At 46.9% G+C, this 18,817-nt stretch overlaps 1 protein-coding gene across 2 annotated transcripts; it reads left to right on the top strand.

Moving 5' to 3' along the window:
- Positions 1-1,928: 1,928 nt before the first annotated feature.
- Dpf2 (double PHD fingers 2) lies at positions 1,929-18,253 on the top strand. 2 transcript variants are annotated; one of them, XM_012513803.2, is made up of 12 exons: positions 1,946-2,051; positions 7,448-7,608; positions 7,979-8,086; positions 8,378-8,541; positions 9,593-9,685; positions 9,859-9,937; positions 10,417-10,458; positions 11,405-11,542; positions 11,663-11,791; positions 11,928-12,040; positions 13,509-13,590; positions 16,999-18,253. In XM_012513803.2, exons 1-12 carry the CDS (start codon positions 2,020-2,022, stop codon positions 17,073-17,075), a joined length of 1,218 nt encoding a protein of 405 aa, XP_012369257.1. In that variant the 5' UTR covers positions 1,946-2,019; the 3' UTR covers positions 17,076-18,253. The 2 variants fall into 2 exon arrangements, with proteins under 2 accessions (XP_004627303.1, XP_012369257.1); XM_004627246.3 differs by lacking the exon at positions 10,417-10,458 and having other exon boundaries at positions 1,929-2,051.
- Positions 18,254-18,817: the final 564 nt, after the last annotated feature.

Below are 18,817 nucleotides of genomic sequence, written 5' to 3'. Positions count from 1 at the left end.
GGGTTGGTGAGATAGTTCAGCAGACTAAATAGCCTGCTTATACAAGCTTAGGAAAGCTCAAAGACCACAGATCCCAGGCACCACATGCTGAGCCAGAGTCCAGGGTGGTAGTGCATGCCTGTAATCCTAGTGCTGAGGAGGCTGAAAGCAGGAGGATCACCATGAGTCCGAGCTGCATACTGAGACCCTGCAACAACCAAATACATTTTTTAAAAAAAATTAGAAATTATAGGCGTCTCCTGGTGGAAGCTTTTTTCCTTGGCTCCTGAAGGCTCCAAATCAGCGAGAATCTAGAATTTCAGGAAAAGGAAACATTTTGCAAAAGTCATTAAAGGGAGGCAGCCCTCCCACTTTCGCTCCTTGCTTCTTGTCTGTTAAGAAACCCTATAGAGGGACTGTGAGCTCAGCAGACTAAAGCACCTGCTTAGGCAAACTTAGGCAAGTGCATGTACGGTTCTATCCCTGGCACCAAATGCAGCGCCAGCCCCGCCCCTAGGGTGGGCTATGCCAGCAACAGAGTCCCAGCCTAATAGGTAGGCCTGTAAACCCAGACCTGGGAAGGCTGAAAAACAGGAGGATCACTATGAGTCTGAGCTGCTGCATAGTGAGACTTTGTAATAACCAAATACATTAAAAAAAAAAAAAAAAAAAAGGCTGGGGAAGATAGCTCGGTGGTCTATATGCCTGCCTGGCAAGCACAAGAACCCGGGTTTGATCCCAGGTACCACAGGCTGTGCTGGCCACTGAAACAGGCATTGTGGCACATGTCTGTAATCCCAGTGCTGGGGAGGCTGAAACTGGAGGATCACTATGAGTCAGAGCTGCATAGCAAGACCTTATACCACATAAATATATATATATATATATATATATATATATATATAATTTTTTTAAGAAAAGAAACCCTAATATATTGTTCGGCAAAGTAGTGTTTCTTAAGAGTCTTACAATAACTGAATGCTGGGGCTGGTGAGATGGCTCAGTGATCTAAAGCACCTACTTACAACAAGTTTAGCAAAGCACAGGGACCGCGGTTCAATCCCCAGCACATGCCAGCCAGCCCCGCCCCTGATGGGCTGAGCTGGCCACACACACACAAATAAATAAATAAAATTTAAAAAAATAACTGAATGCTGAGTTCCTAAGCTGCCTTTCCAATTATATAGAATTAACCTACTTGTTAGTATGCTTAATGGAAACGTTTTACTGCATCACAGAGAAGTACACAATCTTGTGAAGCTCAATTAAGTTTTTTTTTTTTTTTTCTCTATTGGTTTATTTATTGCGGAACCAGGGATTGAACTCAGGCCCTTGCGCTTGTCAAGGAAGCATTTATTCCACTGAGCCATCTCCCTGGCCCCCTCAATTAAGTTTTAAAAAAGGAATAAACTCATGCAACCACAAGACGGTGGAGGAAAAAGTTTAAACTCAGTGGTTACTGCCTCTGGGCTCTGCACTTGGCGAGACTCTCCTTGGCTAAAAATATAAATATAAATAAAAAAATAAATAAAGACTGGGGCTGTAGCTCAAATAGGCACAAATCTGAGAGCACAAGTGGATGAGCTACCACTCTTACCTTTAACTACACACCAGTGGCTCACCTGGGAAGGAGGGCAAAGAACTAGCCGGGTAACTAAAGGTCATCCAGTCAGAAAACTTCCGCTCCACCTAGCCTGTCTCCGGGCCCCCGGGCCCCCCCCCCCGGCTGTCACCAACCTTCCGCCACTGCGTCACCAGGGTAGACCCTTGTAGCTTCTCGATCCTCTACAAGTACGAGGCGTGTGGCTCGAGCCGCGGGAGCGGACAGCTCCCCGAGACGCCTTGGGCTCTCCCTTTTCCTTCCCCTCCCGCACTGCCAAGGCGAGGCTCGTTTTCTGCGCGAGCTCTTGCACGCCGGGTGCGCGCACCCCGGGATGCGCCTGCGCAGAGCGACGAGGACCCCGGCGCTCCGGTGCCGTTCTGGCGCCTGCGCTCTGCGGGTTTCAGGGCCTCCGGGCCTGAGGGAGAGGAGCGGGGAAGATGGCGGCTGTGGTGGAGAATGTAGTGAAGCTGTGAGTGGTCGTTTCTTTCTCTCTTAGGCGGGGAGTGGGGGATTCTTGTAAAAGACCCGGGAGTAAGAGGTGGTGTGAGAAAGAGACAAGACGGAGCGAGGGACATGCCGGGAAGGCCATGTAGTGACTCCTAGTGAGAAGGACAGCAACGCTCACTAGAAGACGTTGCGCTTCTTTGGAAACTTGGGGAGGCCCTGAGTGGGGCACACGGGAGCCCCTCACTGGCAGCCTCCTTGCGGGGCCGAGCGGCCAGTGTGCTTAGGGTTTCCGGGTCCCAAGCGTGGTTTCTGGCTGCCTGCGAGAGACTCCTGGCCCTAGCTCCGCTCCCGAGCCGCCTCAGTCTGGGGGAACCGGGCCGAAGTCCCTTCTCCACCCGCCGCCGGCCACCGAGCGACCGGCTCTGCGCCCCTTCCCGGGTGCAGCACTACGAGGCTGTTTTGTTCTGAACAGCCCCGTGACATTTAAGGGGTAGTCTGGTGGCAAGTACCCAAGAATAGAAATATTCTTGGGAGAATTGGTCGAGAAGCCCAAACAGAAAGGGAAGAACTTCCGGGCAGTGGGTCTTTGGGCCGTGAAAACCTAGAGCTGGACCCAAGTCGTCCGGGACGGCCTAATAGCCTCCAGCAACCTCTGTGTGGGCGTTTTCTGTGCTATAGATGCAATTGTGCTCGTCAGATTCCGAGCAAAGTTAACAGCCCGTTAGCTGCCTCCAGTAAATTAAAGATGCTTGGGGACTTTGATGTATTCCAGGCTCTTTCCTCTCTCTAAAAAACAACAACAACAACAACAAAAAAAAATAATGAATTTTGAAATGGGCTGGTTAATGCCCCGTAGGCAAATAGAGCGAGCTCCTTTCCATTCTACCCTTGGATTTGAAGCAAGGGTTGGAAAATGTCTAGTTCTTCAGTTTGGATGAGAAGAGCTAGACATTTGGATTTTGATTGGATGACAAGGTAAAGATTTGGGAGTTGTTCAGAGGCACTTAACAGTTGTTTTTTGTCGTGGGCTGAGCCCCACTCTTACCAAGAGCTCGTTTTTAAAGGTTTAGCGTCGTGTCGTGCCCCCCCCCCCTTTTCCTCTAGACCGATTTCCCACTTCCATTAAGCTAAGTGCCTTCTCTTGTGGGTGGTTTTTTTTTTTTTTAACACTTGCTTTTTTCTCTAATCTGCTGCCTCTTTCAGCCACCCCTCCTCCCAACACTATTATCTTTCTGATCTGACCACTATAGTTTCCTCAGCTTTCTCTCTCCAAGCTGACATTTTCCTCAATGTAGAAATGATGCTGTTGATGTACCATTTTTATAGTTGTCTTTCCTTCCAGAGTTAGATGTTCTTTGTTTCCCTGCCTTTCTCTTTTTTTATTCCCCACTGCCTTTCTCTTTGTTGACTTTGCCCATCCCATTGTAAAGGGAGATTTTACACAGGTTTCATGGTGGCTGAAAAAAGTCAGTCAAAGCTTCTACCCTGGAAATCCTACTATACTAGGGAATATTAGACTTGCCTAGATTTTAAAAGTTATATGTAATGAGTGTCTACGTGTTGAAAGGTTTTCCTCAGGAAAATGGGTTGCCAACACTTTTGGTGTTACAAATGACAGGTTGGACATTTCAGTACAGCATGACTTTGCGTTTCTCTTAAAAATCTAGAGATTGTGAAGGTCACCAGCCACCCTTTCCTGAGTACTACTAGTGAGAAATGAACTTTATCCTCTTTAGTTCTTTTTTTGTATTTACTGCAGGGTCTACAGGGTCTCATTACACAGATCTGACTTGTAGTGATGCTCCTGTTTTCAGCCTCCCAAGCACCGGGATTACAGGCCCGTGGCACCACGCCCAGTCTCAGTCGCTCTCTTTTTGTGCCCCAGGGGTGGGGCCGACCCGGCCGGCAGGGATCGAACCTCCAACCCCTGCATCTGCCTAAGCAGGCACTTTAGTCTGTTGAGCTATCAGGCCTGCCCTATCTCCTTTAGTTCTAATGGCAAAGGACTGCACAAAACTTTCTTTTAAGAAGGGCCTTGTATTATACCGGTACCATTCTCACCCCAAAAGAGGTGCTTTTCTGGCAGTTCTCTTGATTAGAATGTGATCTAGCCTTTTGACAGCAGAGATTATGCATTGGGAGCAGAACTATAGGCTCATCTTTTCTGACTTTTCATCTGGTCCAGGAAGAATTTTCCTTTTTGTAAATTTTCTGTTCAATTAAATTTCCATTCTGACATCCCTCACAAGTGTGATGTGAGAATTGAAAGTCTGAAGGTCTTACTAGGGTAAGAGACTAATATGAAACAACTGGGTGCTGATGAGTTTAGAAACTTTAAGTTAGATCACAAGATCTAAATGTTGAAAAAAAGTGTTAACTTGAAATTTCTCTCATTTCTTTTCTGCTTTGCTTTGCTCCTTTCCTTTCCTTTTGCACCGGAAATCAAACTCAGGTTATTGCACTTATCAAGAGGTGCTGTACCCCTGAGCTATAGTCCCCAGCCCTGAGATTTCTTGATATAGCTGTCTCAAGTTCCTAAGAGCTCTCCTTCTCATTCTCCTTTGCTGCCTCTTCAGATCCTGTGCCCAACACATTTAAATGTTTAATTCCCAGTCCTCCTACTCACAAAGTTGCTTATCCCACCTCTTGAAATCCCACCTAAATTGTAAGAGCTGATACAGAACATCTCTTATCTGTTCTCCAATTTCCTGCCTCCTTGCTCTAACTTTACAGCTTTCAGCCAGTCTGGCCCTTCCTTCCGTTTGACTTCCAGTGTCAGGATCAATTTCCATCAGCAGAAACAAAGAAGCTACTGCACTCAGCCTTGTTTATCCAATTTTCCTTTGCAAAGTGAGGATGTTGCTGCCTCCTGAAGGCTAGTACTTGTGGGCCTTCCTCTTTCTCCACTTTGTTCTTCAGCATAAGATTTGTGCCTACATCAAATTACAGTTCTTACAGCTTATTGACTCTAGCCAAGCTGTACTTGTGGTGTTGCTGACTGTGTGTGGTGTGCATCTCTTTCATTTGTTGGCAGCGTGCTAAGCTGTACAGTTGTTCTTTTTGTACCAGGGATTGAACTCAGGGCCTTGCACTTGCCAGGCAAACGCTTATTCTACTGAGCTATCTCCCCGGCTCTACAGATGTTCTTTTGTGGCTGTTCAGTGACAGCCCCCTCAGATTCAAGAGCACAGTTTGGTATTGTAACTCATGTGATGGACATGAGCCATAGAAACTCAACTCTGCCCAGCTCTCATGCCAGGATTTCTCTCAGAATGCTGATATATTGCAGCTCACTTAGTCCACCCTCTCCAATCTGTAGAAGAGAAATTGAGGTCCACACAGGTCAAATGTTCAGAATTTCTGTAGTGACTTGCAGCTAGGCTGATGTGTCCCAAACAGCTTCATGGGTAATGGGAATACTATAGGGGAAAAATCAACTGTGCCCTTGTTCATTTTAAGGTTGATTGAATATTGGGTTGGGATGTAGCTCAGTGGTAAAGCTTGTGGCGGGCTTTGGGTTCTATCTCTAGTATTGATGCAGGGCATGAGAGAGATTGAGTAATATAAATATGAACTGTTTTAGTTAGTTTAGCCTCCAAAACATCCTGAAGGACAAGAATGAGATCCAGTCATTGGTCCCATTTCTTGGAACCACATAATTCCTGACAGTTTTATTTTCTTAGCTTGTTAAAGCATATAAGGATTTATCCTTCTTCTGCTTTCAAGTTGAGTCTGAGTTCAAGAAGAGTCTTTTCTTTTTTTATGTATTTAGTATAGAGTCTACAGGGTCTCACTACACAGCTTGGACTTGTAGTGATCCTCCTTTTTCAGTCTACCAAGTGCTGGGATTACAGGCATATGCCAACACATCCAGTCTCATTTGAGTCTTAGCATGCTCCAGGGATGGGGCTGACATGGTGCTTAGGGGATCAAACCCCGGTCCCTGCATCTGCCTAAGCAGGGGCTTTAATACGCTAAGCTATTTGGCTGGCCTAAGAAGATTCTTTTCTGCTTAAATTGGTTATATAAGAATAGGGAAGTCATTAGGTGGGGCACAGAGCATACAGATTTTCTGTCTGCAGTGTTGCTCACTAAAAGCTTTCCTTGGGGGTCTGTAGGATTTTTTGTTTTTGTGTTTTTTAAACACCTTTTGTCACTTTTCTTTCTTTTTTTGGTACTGGGGATCGAACTCAGGACTTTGCACTTGCCAGGCTTATGCCACTGAACTACCTGCCCAGTTGTTTTTTGGTGTTTTTGAGACCAGATTTTGCTGTGTGATTCAGGCTGTTCTTGAAATTGTTCTGGTATGTAGCTCAGGCAGGCCTCAATTTATACAATCTTCTTGCCTTAGCCTCCTGAGTGCTGGGATTATAGGTATGCACCACTACCCCTCCTTGCCTCCAGATTCTTAATCTCTTGGTTACACAAATGTTACCATCCTGTAACACTTCTTAGTAGTGCTTTGCTTCTTTTTTCCTATTTGTCTTTGAATTTGTTGATATCGGTACGTGAATAGGTTCTTTTTTTTAATGGCTAAAAAGCAATTTTATTGAATGGATCTAATTAATTTGCTTAAAACATTTGAATAAGTGTCCTAGACCTTACAAGACTCTTCCCTATTTGTCAGAAAGGGGTAACTGCTGCTTAGAGTTGTGAGTACTAATATCTTAAGTAGCATGGGACTAAGTACATTAGAAAAATGGAATGAACATTTATTTCTTCTATTTTCTTTCTTTTTTTTTTTAATGGTGGTAGCACTCAGACCTTGTGCATACTAAGGCAAGCACTATACCACTGGGCTACATCCCTCAGCCTCTCTTCCACTTTTTAATGGGTTAAGACATAAGTCTAACTAGACACATGTGTTCTGTTGGTAATTTATTTGTGGGGGAAAAAATCGTGTTGTACTATAGATTAAATTGAGGATGTTCACACAGAGCTCTGCACTCTCATCTGGACCCCAGTGTGCCTAGGCATTTTCTTTTTTAAGCGTATTTGGTACAGGGTCTCACTACGCAGCTCGAACTCGTAGTGATCCTCCTCTTTTCAGCCTCCCCAGCTCTGGGATTACAGGCATGCACCACCACACCTGATCTCAGTGGCTTGGTCAGCACACCTAGGGGGTGGGTCCAGGGAGTCATGTGGTTTAGGGGATTAAACTCCAGTCGCTGTTTTTATTGTGAGACAAGCTCCTGCTTAGTTGCCCTGGCAATACTTAAATTTGTGTCAGTAATTTCACTGTAAAATGTGTTTTCTTATGACAACTTAGTGAAGGGCTCTGTGTCCTATGAGGCAGCAGTGGAGGCAAATAAAATCAAAGCAACAGATTCCCAGTCCCCTGAGAGCTCTTGAGCAACAGTGGGCTGGGGAGAGGGGTGGCTTAGCACCTGGTGCACCTGTCTTTTATCTTCCTCACAGCCTTGGGGAGCAGTACTACAAAGATGCCATGGAACAGTGCCACAATTACAATGCCCGCCTCTGTGCTGAGCGCAGTGTGCGCCTGCCTTTCTTGGACTCCCAGACCGGAGTGGCCCAGAGCAATTGTTACATCTGGATGGAAAAGCGACACCGGGGTCCAGGTAAGAGGGCAGAATGGGGGAAGGAGACTCAGGAACACAAGGGGAGTGAGGTGTTTGAGAGAGTTCTACCATGCACCCCATTTGTGGATAAGTTGGCCTTCCCATGATTAGAAACCAGGGAGGATGAAGTAGGTACATTCACCTCAGCATCTTTGTTTTCTGTGTTGCTGAGGCTATTATTAGGCTTTTGGAGAACTATATGTTAGCCAAGGTTTCTTAGCTTGTGTCTTTTTTCTATCCTGCCTAGCTCCTAGACTGTCATTGTCAGCATCTCTCTCTTGTTAGAGAGCTCAAAGGGGACAAACTCAACTAGAAAGTAGCATTATTTTCTAGGGCTGGATTAAGACTTGACTTCTCTTTCCTTCTTTAGGATTGGCTTCTGGACAGCTATATTCCTACCCTGCCCGGCGCTGGCGGAAAAAGCGGCGTGCCCATCCACCTGAGGACCCCCGGCTTTCCTTCCCATCTATTAAGCCAGGTAAGGGACACCGCCCTGAGCAGGGATGTGGCCTGCTAATCACTTATTACCAGACCTATGCTAGGTCCTGTAGGAACTAAAATGAATTAGGTGTGATTCCTTCTTCCAGGAACTCAGTCTAATAGGAGAGACAGGTAAACAGCAAAGTTATGGTGCCAAGTGAATCAGCATATCTTTGTGCCTGGGCAGCAAGAGGACAGAAGACAGGGGCTGACTGTGGTTGACTCCAGCACCATGTAGACTCATAGCTTCAGCCTTACTGAGCCTTGCTTTGTCTCGACCATGTTGTAGACACAGACCAGACCCTGAAGAAGGAAGGACTTATCTCTCAGGATGGCAGCAGTTTAGAAGCTCTGTTGCGCACTGACCCCTTGGAAAAGCGAGGTGCTCCGGATCCCCGGGTTGATGATGACAGCCTGGGGGAGTTTCCTGTCACCAACAGTCGAGCACGGAAGGTATAAGATTATCACTACGCCTAGGGCAGCATCCCCACAGACCATCCTCCTCCTTAATGGGAGACTACCAGTTAGCAGCATTGAAGCAGATCAGTTTTAGGGTGAGTTCAGAGAATGTGTGAGGCCCAGGATTCAATCTCCATCACTGCCAATAATAACCATGATGCCAACAGCAAGGATAAGCTGAGACAGCACTGCAGCTTTGAGTTTGTTTCTTTATTGACCAGCTTTTCTGCTGCTACTCAGTGTTTTCTTTCTTAGTACTTCCTGTTATTCATCATTTTTTTGCACAAAAGTTTTTTGGTGCCTGGGGTTACATAGATGAAGCAGACCTGGTCTCCACCAATAGCAAGCTAACACCAAATTTAAAATAAAAACAAAAGATACAATACACATTTCCATATACTTCCTCCTTCAAACTGAACAGTCTTAGAGGGTAGGTCCTGTTGGGCCCCAGTTCTCAGACAGGGATGCTGAAGCACAAGGAAAGCTAGGCTTGGTGGCAGTGGCACACACCTCAGCACTTGGGGAGGCTGCAGGAGGATTACAAATTTGAGCTCACCCTGGGCAACTTAGCTGCTTAATGAGACCCAACCTCAAAATAAAAAGTAAAAGGCTAGGTATGAAGCTTATTGCAGAGGTCTTCCATTCAATCCTTAGGATTGCCAAAAACAAAACAAAAACTTCCCGCAAAGTCACAGAAGTAAGTTAACAAGTTGTCATTTAATGTAGGTGATGTGTGTTAGAAAGGACCACTGACACAGTGTTCTACAAGGGTGGAACCCTGAAGCATGGCTGCTCAGGCTATCATGGAGGCTTTATAGAAACATGGCACTTAGTTTGGCCACTCCGTGAGACTGTGAGTGGCATCTAGCTTAAGGGAACAGCATGAAGGTACACAGGAAAGCACTAGAAGGAACTACAGTGAGGCTGTAGAATAAGGGATGGGGCTGGTATGGGTGAGGCCAGGTCACAGAAGGTTCTGGGTAGTCTGGGCCAGTGCCATTTTGAGGGAGCTGTTCTTTTCATCTTGATCCTCCTGTCCACTCAGCGGATCTTAGAACCAGATGACTTCTTGGATGACCTCGATGATGAGGACTATGAGGAAGACACTCCCAAACGTCGAGGCAAAGGGAAATCCAAGGTGAGCAGCTAGTGTGCTGCCTGCAGTGGGAGGCAGGATGACAGGGAGGCCTGTGTTTTATGTCTTGTGTTGCCTTTCTCCCTTTCACGTATGATCAGTAGCCACTCCCAGGAGAGTTTAATCCCTCCAGTCTAGACACCTTACTAAGGGCATCTTTTTGCTCTTATTTGCAGGGTAAGGGTGTGGGCAGCGCCCGGAAGAAGCTGGATGCTTCTATCCTGGAGGACCGGGACAAGCCCTATGCCTGTGACAGTGAGTTCCTCATGAGTGGGTGGGTAATCCTTGCTTTGGGCCCAGCTCCTGCTCCAGAGGGGGGAGGTATTCTTACCCCAAGCGGTAAAGCAAGCCTGGGCTCTAATCCTGCCTGCAGACTGTTTCTCTCAAGATCTGTAGGAAGCCTGGGCTTCAGCTCCACAGTGGGTGGGACTTGCATGCCGCTGTGCCCTGGGGGTGGGGGAGTGGGCGGGCTCTCAGCAGGCAGGCTTGGCCTCTCCATGGGCAGCATCTAGGTCTGCTGTTCCATCATGCCCCGGGACACAGGGGGCCAGCCCTGAGATTTTCATTGTCTATTCTCTTTCCCTCTGCTTTGGCTTGCCTCACTTGTGTGCTTCTGCCCTGGGGTGCCAGCACTGCTGGGGCTCTCTCTTGCTTGTTTCGTTCTGCTGCTGCCACTGCCCCTGCCTCAAGTGTATCAAGGCTTCCTTCTCATGACTTTTCTTTCTGTCTTTCAGATAGTTTCAAACAAAAGCATACCTCGAAAACGCCCCAGAGAGGTAGCTCTCTCAACTTTTCAGACTTTTGGTTTTCCTGTCCCTATTTCCCTCCCTTGTTTTTCCTGCCTTTCTCATCTCCTGTGATGCTAGGTTTGAATCTCTGAAATGGCATGGGGTTAGAGCCATGGAACTGTGATGTACTCCATTCCTTACCACTGCTTGTCTCCCGCAGACCCACAGACTTACTCCTAGGTCTGCTGGCCTAGCTCTTGGGTGGCTCCAGAAACATTATAAAGAACTCATTAGCAGCAGGTCCGTCTGCTCCCCCTTCCCCAAACAGGCACTTGATGGTCAGTTAATGTGCCCATCATCCTGTCACCTCCCCCTCCCTTTATTCCTTCCTGGTGACCCCCTTGCCTTTCTTGGCGTCACTGATCAAGATGACATGCTTGTGGGGCTCTTGCTTTCTTACTGGTTGGGCTGGGAAAAGTATTGATGGGAGTGTTTGAATTCTTGGGGATCAGGCTACCTCATCTGGTTCAGTTGGTAGTTGCCCCCAGGAAACAGCCCTAGTCCTTTGTTCTTTGGGGATGTGCTGCATGGTACATAGTAGTGTGAGCCTCCCGCTTTTACTAAGAAGCAAGTTTGAAGTCTCTTTAATCCTCTTCCCTTTCCTGCCGTAATACAGAGCTATAGAAGTTTCCCTTTTTTATCTGGAGCTCTTCAGACTGTAATTGTCCCCAGGGCAAGTGGTATTACAGTGAGGGTCCCCCTAAAAGCCAACATGGAAAGAGTAGTGATGGCATGGGAGGAGGAGAGCTCTGCAGAAGTCCCAGGCCTGATGCTCCTGGTTGAGGGGAGGGGTCATCACTAAGACTTCTCCCAGAACAAAACGGCTCCAGGCTGAGTGGTTGCCCATGCCTCAGGAGGTGCCCCCTAGCTTTCAGGGGTGGGATGGGCCATCCTCACATCTGACACCTTTCTCTGCAATCTTCCACTCACTCAGTTTGTGGGAAACGTTACAAAAATCGACCTGGCCTCAGCTACCATTATGCCCACTCCCACCTGGCAGAGGAGGAGGGTGAGGACAAGGAAGACTCCCAACCACCCACCCCTGTTTCCCAGAGGTCGGAAGAGCAGAAATGTAAGCTAAGGTGTCAGGGTGGGCAGTGGGAGAGGAGGCAGCCTGGAGAGTCCCTGTCAGCAGGGATGTTGGGTAGCCCAGGGACCCCTGAGCATCAGCGAAATTCTTCTTACCTTGTAGCTAAGAAAGGGCCTGATGGACTGGCTCTGCCCAACAACTACTGTGACTTCTGCCTGGGGGACTCAAAGATCAATAAGAAGACAGGGCAACCTGAAGAGCTAGTGTCCTGTTCTGACTGTGGCCGCTCAGGTATGTCCTCCCTCAGGGGAGAGGGCTGCCATAGCACCTGTCTCCTGGCCTGCTGACTCCAGCTTTGTCAGGCACGTAGCTCTCTTTATTCTTCTACTGTTGGAAGCCATTAATTTTACTGACCTCCACCACGCAGGGCACCCATCCTGTCTCCAGTTCACCCCTGTGATGATGGCAGCTGTGAAGACCTACCGCTGGCAGTGCATCGAGTGCAAATGCTGCAACCTCTGCGGTACCTCTGAGAATGATGTGCGTGACACACTGCCCCCCTTCCTGGGCTGCTGATCTCCCCATGTTACTCACCAAAGCGTGCTTCCTCCTAAAAGAGAGCAAGATCCCTCAAGCCCCTCTCCAGCATTCCTATCAGAACTTGGATTTGTCAAGTTTATTGGCAGATCCACTGATCTTGGTTACCTACTTTAGGTCAGAGACTATTATAGGCTTTAAGGATGCTAAAAAACAGGAGGTCCTTGTTCTTGTGGAATAGCAAGAACAAGAGCTTCATGTCATATACCTTGAAGAAAACTGAGCTAGTGATATGATAGAGTAACTGGTTACCAATTGAGATTATGGTCAGAGATGGCTTTTCTGAGGGGGCTAGGTTGTTGTAGAAATTTGGATGATACCAAAGAGCCAGCATCAGTAGGTGTGGAGGTAGAGTATTACTGAGAAAGAGACAGCCAAGGCAGAGCCTTCAAGTGGAAGCCAGGTATATTGAGAAGGCCCCTGTGGCTGGTTGGAGCCTTCCTGTGTGCAGAAGAACATAGGAGGGTGGATGGATCAGAGATGGATACAACCAGATCTGTGAGGCCTTGGGTTTTCAGGAGTTAGGTGGCCCTGGAAATTGAACCTGGGACCTTTCATATTGCAAGCAGCTACTCTTAACATTGAGCTGTACCCAAGCCTTGGTTCTTGCTATTGGAGGCTTTTAGTCAAGTGAGTGATATGTCGTGCTTTACATTTTATTTTTATTATTTTGTAATGCCTGGGATCAAACACAGCCTTACTCATTCTAGGTTAGTTATGGTTAACCTTTTAGAGGTTTCAGTGATGCAGCGTGCTATAGGTTTTCCTCCAATGTTCTAGGCAAGTGCTCTACCACTGAGCAACAGCTCAGCCCTTTTTATTGTACTTTAAAACAGGTCTCACCAAATTGCCCAGGCAGTCCTTGAATTTGTATAAGATATCTCCTGCCTCAGCTTCCCAAGTGGGTGAGATTGTAGGCATGTGCTGCCATGCCCATATTATCTTATATTTAAAAAAAAACAACTGGCTGCCAGGCATGGTATCATAGCCCTGTAATCCCTGCACTTGGGAGGCTGAAGCAGGAGGATCATTGTGAGTTTGAGACCAGCCTGGGCTATAAAATGAACTGAAGGCAGCCTGAACTGCGTTGTGAGGCACTGTCTCAAAAAGACACCCCCCCAAAAAAAGAGACAAAAATGTGCTATGGAGAAGGGATTATAGAGGAAGAGTAGAGACCATGTAATCAGTCTGTGCACTGTGGCAGGATTCAGGTGAAAGGACAACCATGTCTTGGTCTAGCTAGAGTAGAGCTACAGAACAGTTGTTTCTTACCCAAAGATGTGGAAGTTATTCTTACTTGCCACCTCTCCTTAGTAGTAGCTGTTCCCAGAAGCTTTCTATCCCCCCAACCCTGGTGGCTTCACTGTGGCACATAAGTCATTGAACCTCCTTTCTTGCTTACCTTCTCTAGGACCAGCTACTCTTCTGTGATGACTGTGATCGTGGCTACCACATGTACTGTCTCACCCCATCCATGTCTGAGCCCCCTGAAGGTAAGTGGACAAGGTCGGTCGGTCGGTCGGTCGGTCGGTCTGTCTGTCTGTCTATCTTTTTGAGGCAGAGTCTCACTATGCAAATCAAGTTGGCCTTGAACTCACTGTGTAGTAGAGGCTGGCCTCAAGCTATCAGAAGTTCTCCTGCCTCAGCCTCCTGCTAGGATTACAGGCATGCACCACCACACCCAGCCAAGTGGGCAAGATTTTACTCAAGAGCAATTTATTTATTTGTTTTGTTTGTTTGTTTGTCTTTTTTTGGCAGAACCGGGGATTGAACTCAGGCCCTTGCGCTTACCAGGGAAGCACTTACTCCATCTCCCCGGCCCCCTTGTTTGTTTGTTTTTGAGACAGGGTCTCTCTGTAGTACATGCTGGCCTTGAACTCACCATGTAACCTAAACTGACCTCAAAATCAAAGTAATCCTCCTAGTCTTCCAAGTGCTGAGATTACAGGCATTTGACACCACACCCAGCTGTCAGAACAATTATTTTTTTTATTAGTGCTTTAGAAAATCACCTTCATAATAAACACTGGTTCTATGTTCTTTGTATTATTGCTGTTTATTCCTCCAAATTGAGTAAGACACCTTGCCTTGAGTCAGTTTTGGATGTTTTCCTGGCATTTCAGCCTATGGAGTTTAACATATTACATGTTATCATCAGTTACATTTGTAAACAGAAAATCAGTAGCCCATGAAAAAACATGTTGAGCAGAGAATAGTAATTAAGAAAGAGAGATTTGTCTTCCTTCATCCAGTCTAGAAACTTAAGTTGGTCACTTCTTTTGTAAAGCTTCTGTGACTTGAGAGATTTGAATGTTCATTTACCACCAGAGGCTGAGTGGGTCTCTCTCAGGCACAAGGGCCCTCACCAGTAGTTTAACAGTGCTCCAAAACCACTGGTGACCCCAAGAAGTGGCTGTTTCTCCACAAGTCCTCCTTTAGTTGAACTGTGTCTAAACACATCCTGTGTAGAATCCAGGACTAGGCATCCAGGTTTGGCAGTAACACCTATAATCCTAGTACTCCTGAGATGGGCCTTGAGGATTGCTATGAATTTGAGGCCAGCCTGGGCTACATTGTGAAACTTTGTCTTATAAAAAGGGGTGAGGGACATGGAGATAGCTCAGTGGTCTAAGTGCCTGCCTAGGCAAGTACAAGGACCCGGATTTGATCCCCAGTACCACATGCCATGCCAGCCTTGCCTTGGGCACATCAAGCTTGCCACCAAGACCAGGTGTGGTGGCACACACCTCTTAATCCCAGTACTGGGGAGGCTGAAACAGAAGGATGACTACAAGTCCAAGCTGCATAGTGAGACCCTGCAAAATATATAAAATTTTAAAAAGAGAGAGTAGAAATCCAGGACCTTGCTGAAAAGGACAAGAATGTTCCATAGCTGTTCTAGAGGATGTGGGCCAGCATTCCAGGAGAGAAAGTGGTTTGCTGTGTTCTGGAAGTTGGCTTGTAATACAGGTCACACAATCCAGTCACCCTCTAGGAAATGAGGCTACTGGTTGAGCCAGGAAGATAGCTCAGTAGAAAATGAGGCTACTAACAAAGTCTGAAAGTCCTTTAGTAGCTACAGGGAAACAGTTACTGCCATGCCCAGTTTATAAACTAGCTTTGGGGAAAAGTTGAGTAATCACCAGATAATCAATTTACAGATAAAATCTAGACTAACTGTGGAAAGTACTTTGGTCCTGTTGGACACCAAAGTTAAGGAGAGCCACAGGCCAGGAGGGGTCACACCAGATGGTCTGAGGCTCGCTCAGCATCAGGGTCTGCAAACTGGGGCCTGTGGGCCAGATCTAGCTGCAGCTAGTCTACATAGTTTGTGAACCATGAATGGATTTTTTTTATTGTTGTTGTTCTTTTTTTTGAGACTGGGTCAGTCTGGGTATGTAGTTCAGACTGGCCTAGAACTCCCTTGTAGCCCAAGCTGGCCAGAACTCATGGTGATCCTCCTTCCAAGTGCTGGGATTACAGGCATGTACCACCATACCCAACTTGGGTTTTACATTTTTTTAAAGTTTACCCAAAAAATAAATAAAAAAGACCTGGGTTTGATGACATACATATAATCCCAGCCCTCTGGGACAGTAAGTTAAGACTATTAAAAGTTGAGTCCAGGGGCCGGGGAGATGGCTCAGTGGAATAAGTGCTTCCCTGGCAAGCGCAAGGGCCTGAGTTCAATCCCCGGTTCCACAAAAAAAAAAAAAAAAAAGTTGAGTCCAGCTTGGACAACTCAGAACAAATAAAAAGGGCCATGTGTGGTAACCCATGCCTGTAAATCCAGCACTTGGGAGGCTGAAGCAGGAGGATTGCTCTGAGTTCAAGGCCAGCCTGATCTGTGTAGTGAGACCCTACCTCAAAATGACAAAATAGGGGCCAGGGAGATAGCTTAGTAAACTAAGCGCTTTCCTGGCAAGTGCAAGGGCCTGAGTTCAATCCCCGGTTCCGGGAAAAAAAAGACAAAATAAAAATAAATTACTGGAAATGTCAATCCTCAGTACCCCCTCTTCCCACCCCACTCCCCCAAAATGATAAATACCTCACAAAAGGTATACTTGAAATATTTAACAGTTTGTATGGCTCTTCACAGAAAACTTGTCCACCCTTGTTCATTGACCTTGGGGTTAGAAAGGATGTTCCTCTTCCTTTCTCTCTTTTTTTTTTTTGGGGGGGGGGGGGGGTAGGGTAGGAGGGATTGAACCCAGGATGTTAACACATGCTAGACAAGTGCTCTCTCACTGAGCTACATCCCCATTCTTTCTCTTACATTTTAAAAGTCCCATATCCTGGAATATGTGATAAAAGCTGTGGTGATATGGGTTATTTTTCTCAAAAAGGACAATTATTTCCTGTTTTTCTTTGAAATTAGACTGAGGAAAAAAATAGGTTGGCTCATCAGAGTTCCCAACTTTTCCTCTGTGTTCTGGGCCTCACTCAGGCAGAGTCACTTGGCAGCCCAGCTCTCCTTGCACTGTTTCATGGAGAGCACCAACTATGTCAAGTCAGAATTGGCTTCTTTAGGGCTTCTGGTCTACTTTTGCGGCCATGACAACCAAGTGTGATTCTTCTGTAATCACAAGTTCAAAGCTGGAGCACTTCAACAACTTGTATCTGCCCAAGTCCTCCTGAAGCCCAGAAATTCTGATTCAATAGAACTGAGGGGACTTGGGCATCTGTGCTGTGCTGCTGTCCCTCACCTGATCGTGGCTTTCATCTCCACGGAGTGACCGTGGTGCAGTGTTTGAAGGAGAAAGGTCCTTCCTAGCTTAGGACAGCCTTCAGCTGCTGCACAGAGCTTTTGTCTTGCCTGCTAGAGACAAGGCGTGGGGAATGGATGGGCCACAAATGGGATTGTGTAGAGTCCACCCTGACCTCCTTATGCATCTCCACAGGAAGTTGGAGCTGCCATCTGTGTCTGGACCTGTTGAAGGAGAAAGCCTCCATCTACCAGAATCAGAACTCCTCCTGATGTGCTACTCCTAGCTCCCCACATACCTAAGGCTGTCTCTCTCCTTCACTGTTTTTTCATACCTACTCTTCCCTTCTTCCTTTCTTTCACAAGTCCAGAACTTTGGGGTGGTCATGCCAACCTGCCTTTGGCAACAGCAAGCAGAGGTAGCATCTCTGACCACCTCTGGCCCCAGGCCCTCAGGGAGAAAGGGTGGCTCCCTGACCCAAGGTGTTCCTGTGGGCCCAGCTTCTCTCTGCTCTCTGTGAAGTGCATTCACTTTGCTTGCCTTGGGCCCAGGCCCTGGTGATCACAGGGTTAAAAACCACATCCTCTGAGAAAGTGGGAGCAGCTCACTCCTCTCAGTCTGGCCTCCACTCTGGTCTCCATGGTTCTCCTTTCCCCAGAGTTGAGTTAGACTGGGCCTCCGCCAGGAGCAGCTGAGAGTGAGCAGACAGAGACCATGCTTGCCAGCAGCTTTCCACGCTCTTTGTGCTGCTTCACCTTGCCACCTCCCTCTAGGTGGCCCTCCTGCTACTCTAGATCCTCTGAACTCAGACCCTCTGCTGGCTCTGCCCTGTCCCACTCCTCCTGGGAGAGAATTAACTTCACCTGTCTTGTGCTTGCCTGGTGCCCTCATAGGCAATCTCTAGCACCCTAAGCACTCCCTACCCTCAGAACTTATTATCTTCTGCCTCTTGCCTCCTTCCTGTTCCCTTTGTTTTGTGAGGAGAGGGGATGCTTCAGGGGGCCAGGCCAGCAGCTTCAGGGGGCCATGGGAAGCTGTTGGATAATGTGCCTGTTTTTTAACTCAACAAAAAAGCCTACCTCCAAATCCCCTTTTTGTTCTTCCTGGACCTGGGCATTCAGCCTCCTGCCCTTAACTGCATTGGGAACGTCTGCCTCCTGCTTGTGTCTCCTGGCTCATATCACAAGGAAGCCACGTAAATGTCCACTCTCTCGCACACACTAGCTGCTGGTAAGGTCTTCACATCCTGATTCCTTGGTTTTCTGCTTAGCACCACCAACATTAAATAGGAAGGGGGCATTTTGTGCCAGGATACCGTGGAGTGGCCTTCCCCATTGGCTGTGGGCAGGTCCTAACTCACTGTCACTTTGGAGTTGAGGTCTTTTTCTCCCCTTTAGTTCCTGTGCTCTATAAACATTAGTAAAAAATAAACATTTTTACAGAGCCCTCTGCTGGATGGTTTGTCTCCTGACTCCTGGTCAAGAACTTTGTTCCTTAGGGAAATAGGGGTTTTTTGTTTCATTTTTTTGTGTTTGTTTGAGATAGGGTCTTACTATGTAATTCAAGATGGTCTTGAACTTACTATGTAGCTTAGGCTGGCCTTGAACTCCAAGCAGTCCTCCTGCCTCTCCCTCACCAGTTCTGGGGTTATACCACCGCTCCCAGCAAGGTAGTGGGTTTTGTTTTGTTTTGTTTTTTAACAGTTTAAAATACTGCCTTAGGCCAGAAATACAGCTCAGCAGTAAGGTGCTGTAGTACCTGTCTGGCAAGCTTGAGGTTGTGAGTTTGATTCCCAGTACCAATAATAATAATAATATAGCCTTTCTTCTTCCAAAATCAAACTTTGTTTTTGTTGAACTAAAGTGGAAAGGAGGGGCTGGGGAGATAGCTCGGTGGAATAAGTGCTTGCCTGGGAAGCGCAAGGTCCTGAGTTCAATCCCTAGCACCACCAAAAAAAAGTAGAAAGGAGATAAAAATTTGCTTATTTTTGTTAAATAAACTCAAGTATATAACA

This window comes from Octodon degus, unplaced genomic scaffold (genome assembly GCF_000260255.1).
Source record: "Octodon degus isolate 3935 unplaced genomic scaffold, OctDeg1.0 scaffold00018, whole genome shotgun sequence".
Classification (NCBI taxonomy): domain Eukaryota; kingdom Metazoa; phylum Chordata; class Mammalia; order Rodentia; family Octodontidae; genus Octodon; species Octodon degus.
The sequence above is the reverse complement of the archived record's forward strand: the minus strand, read 5'-3'. Positions and strand labels throughout refer to the sequence as shown.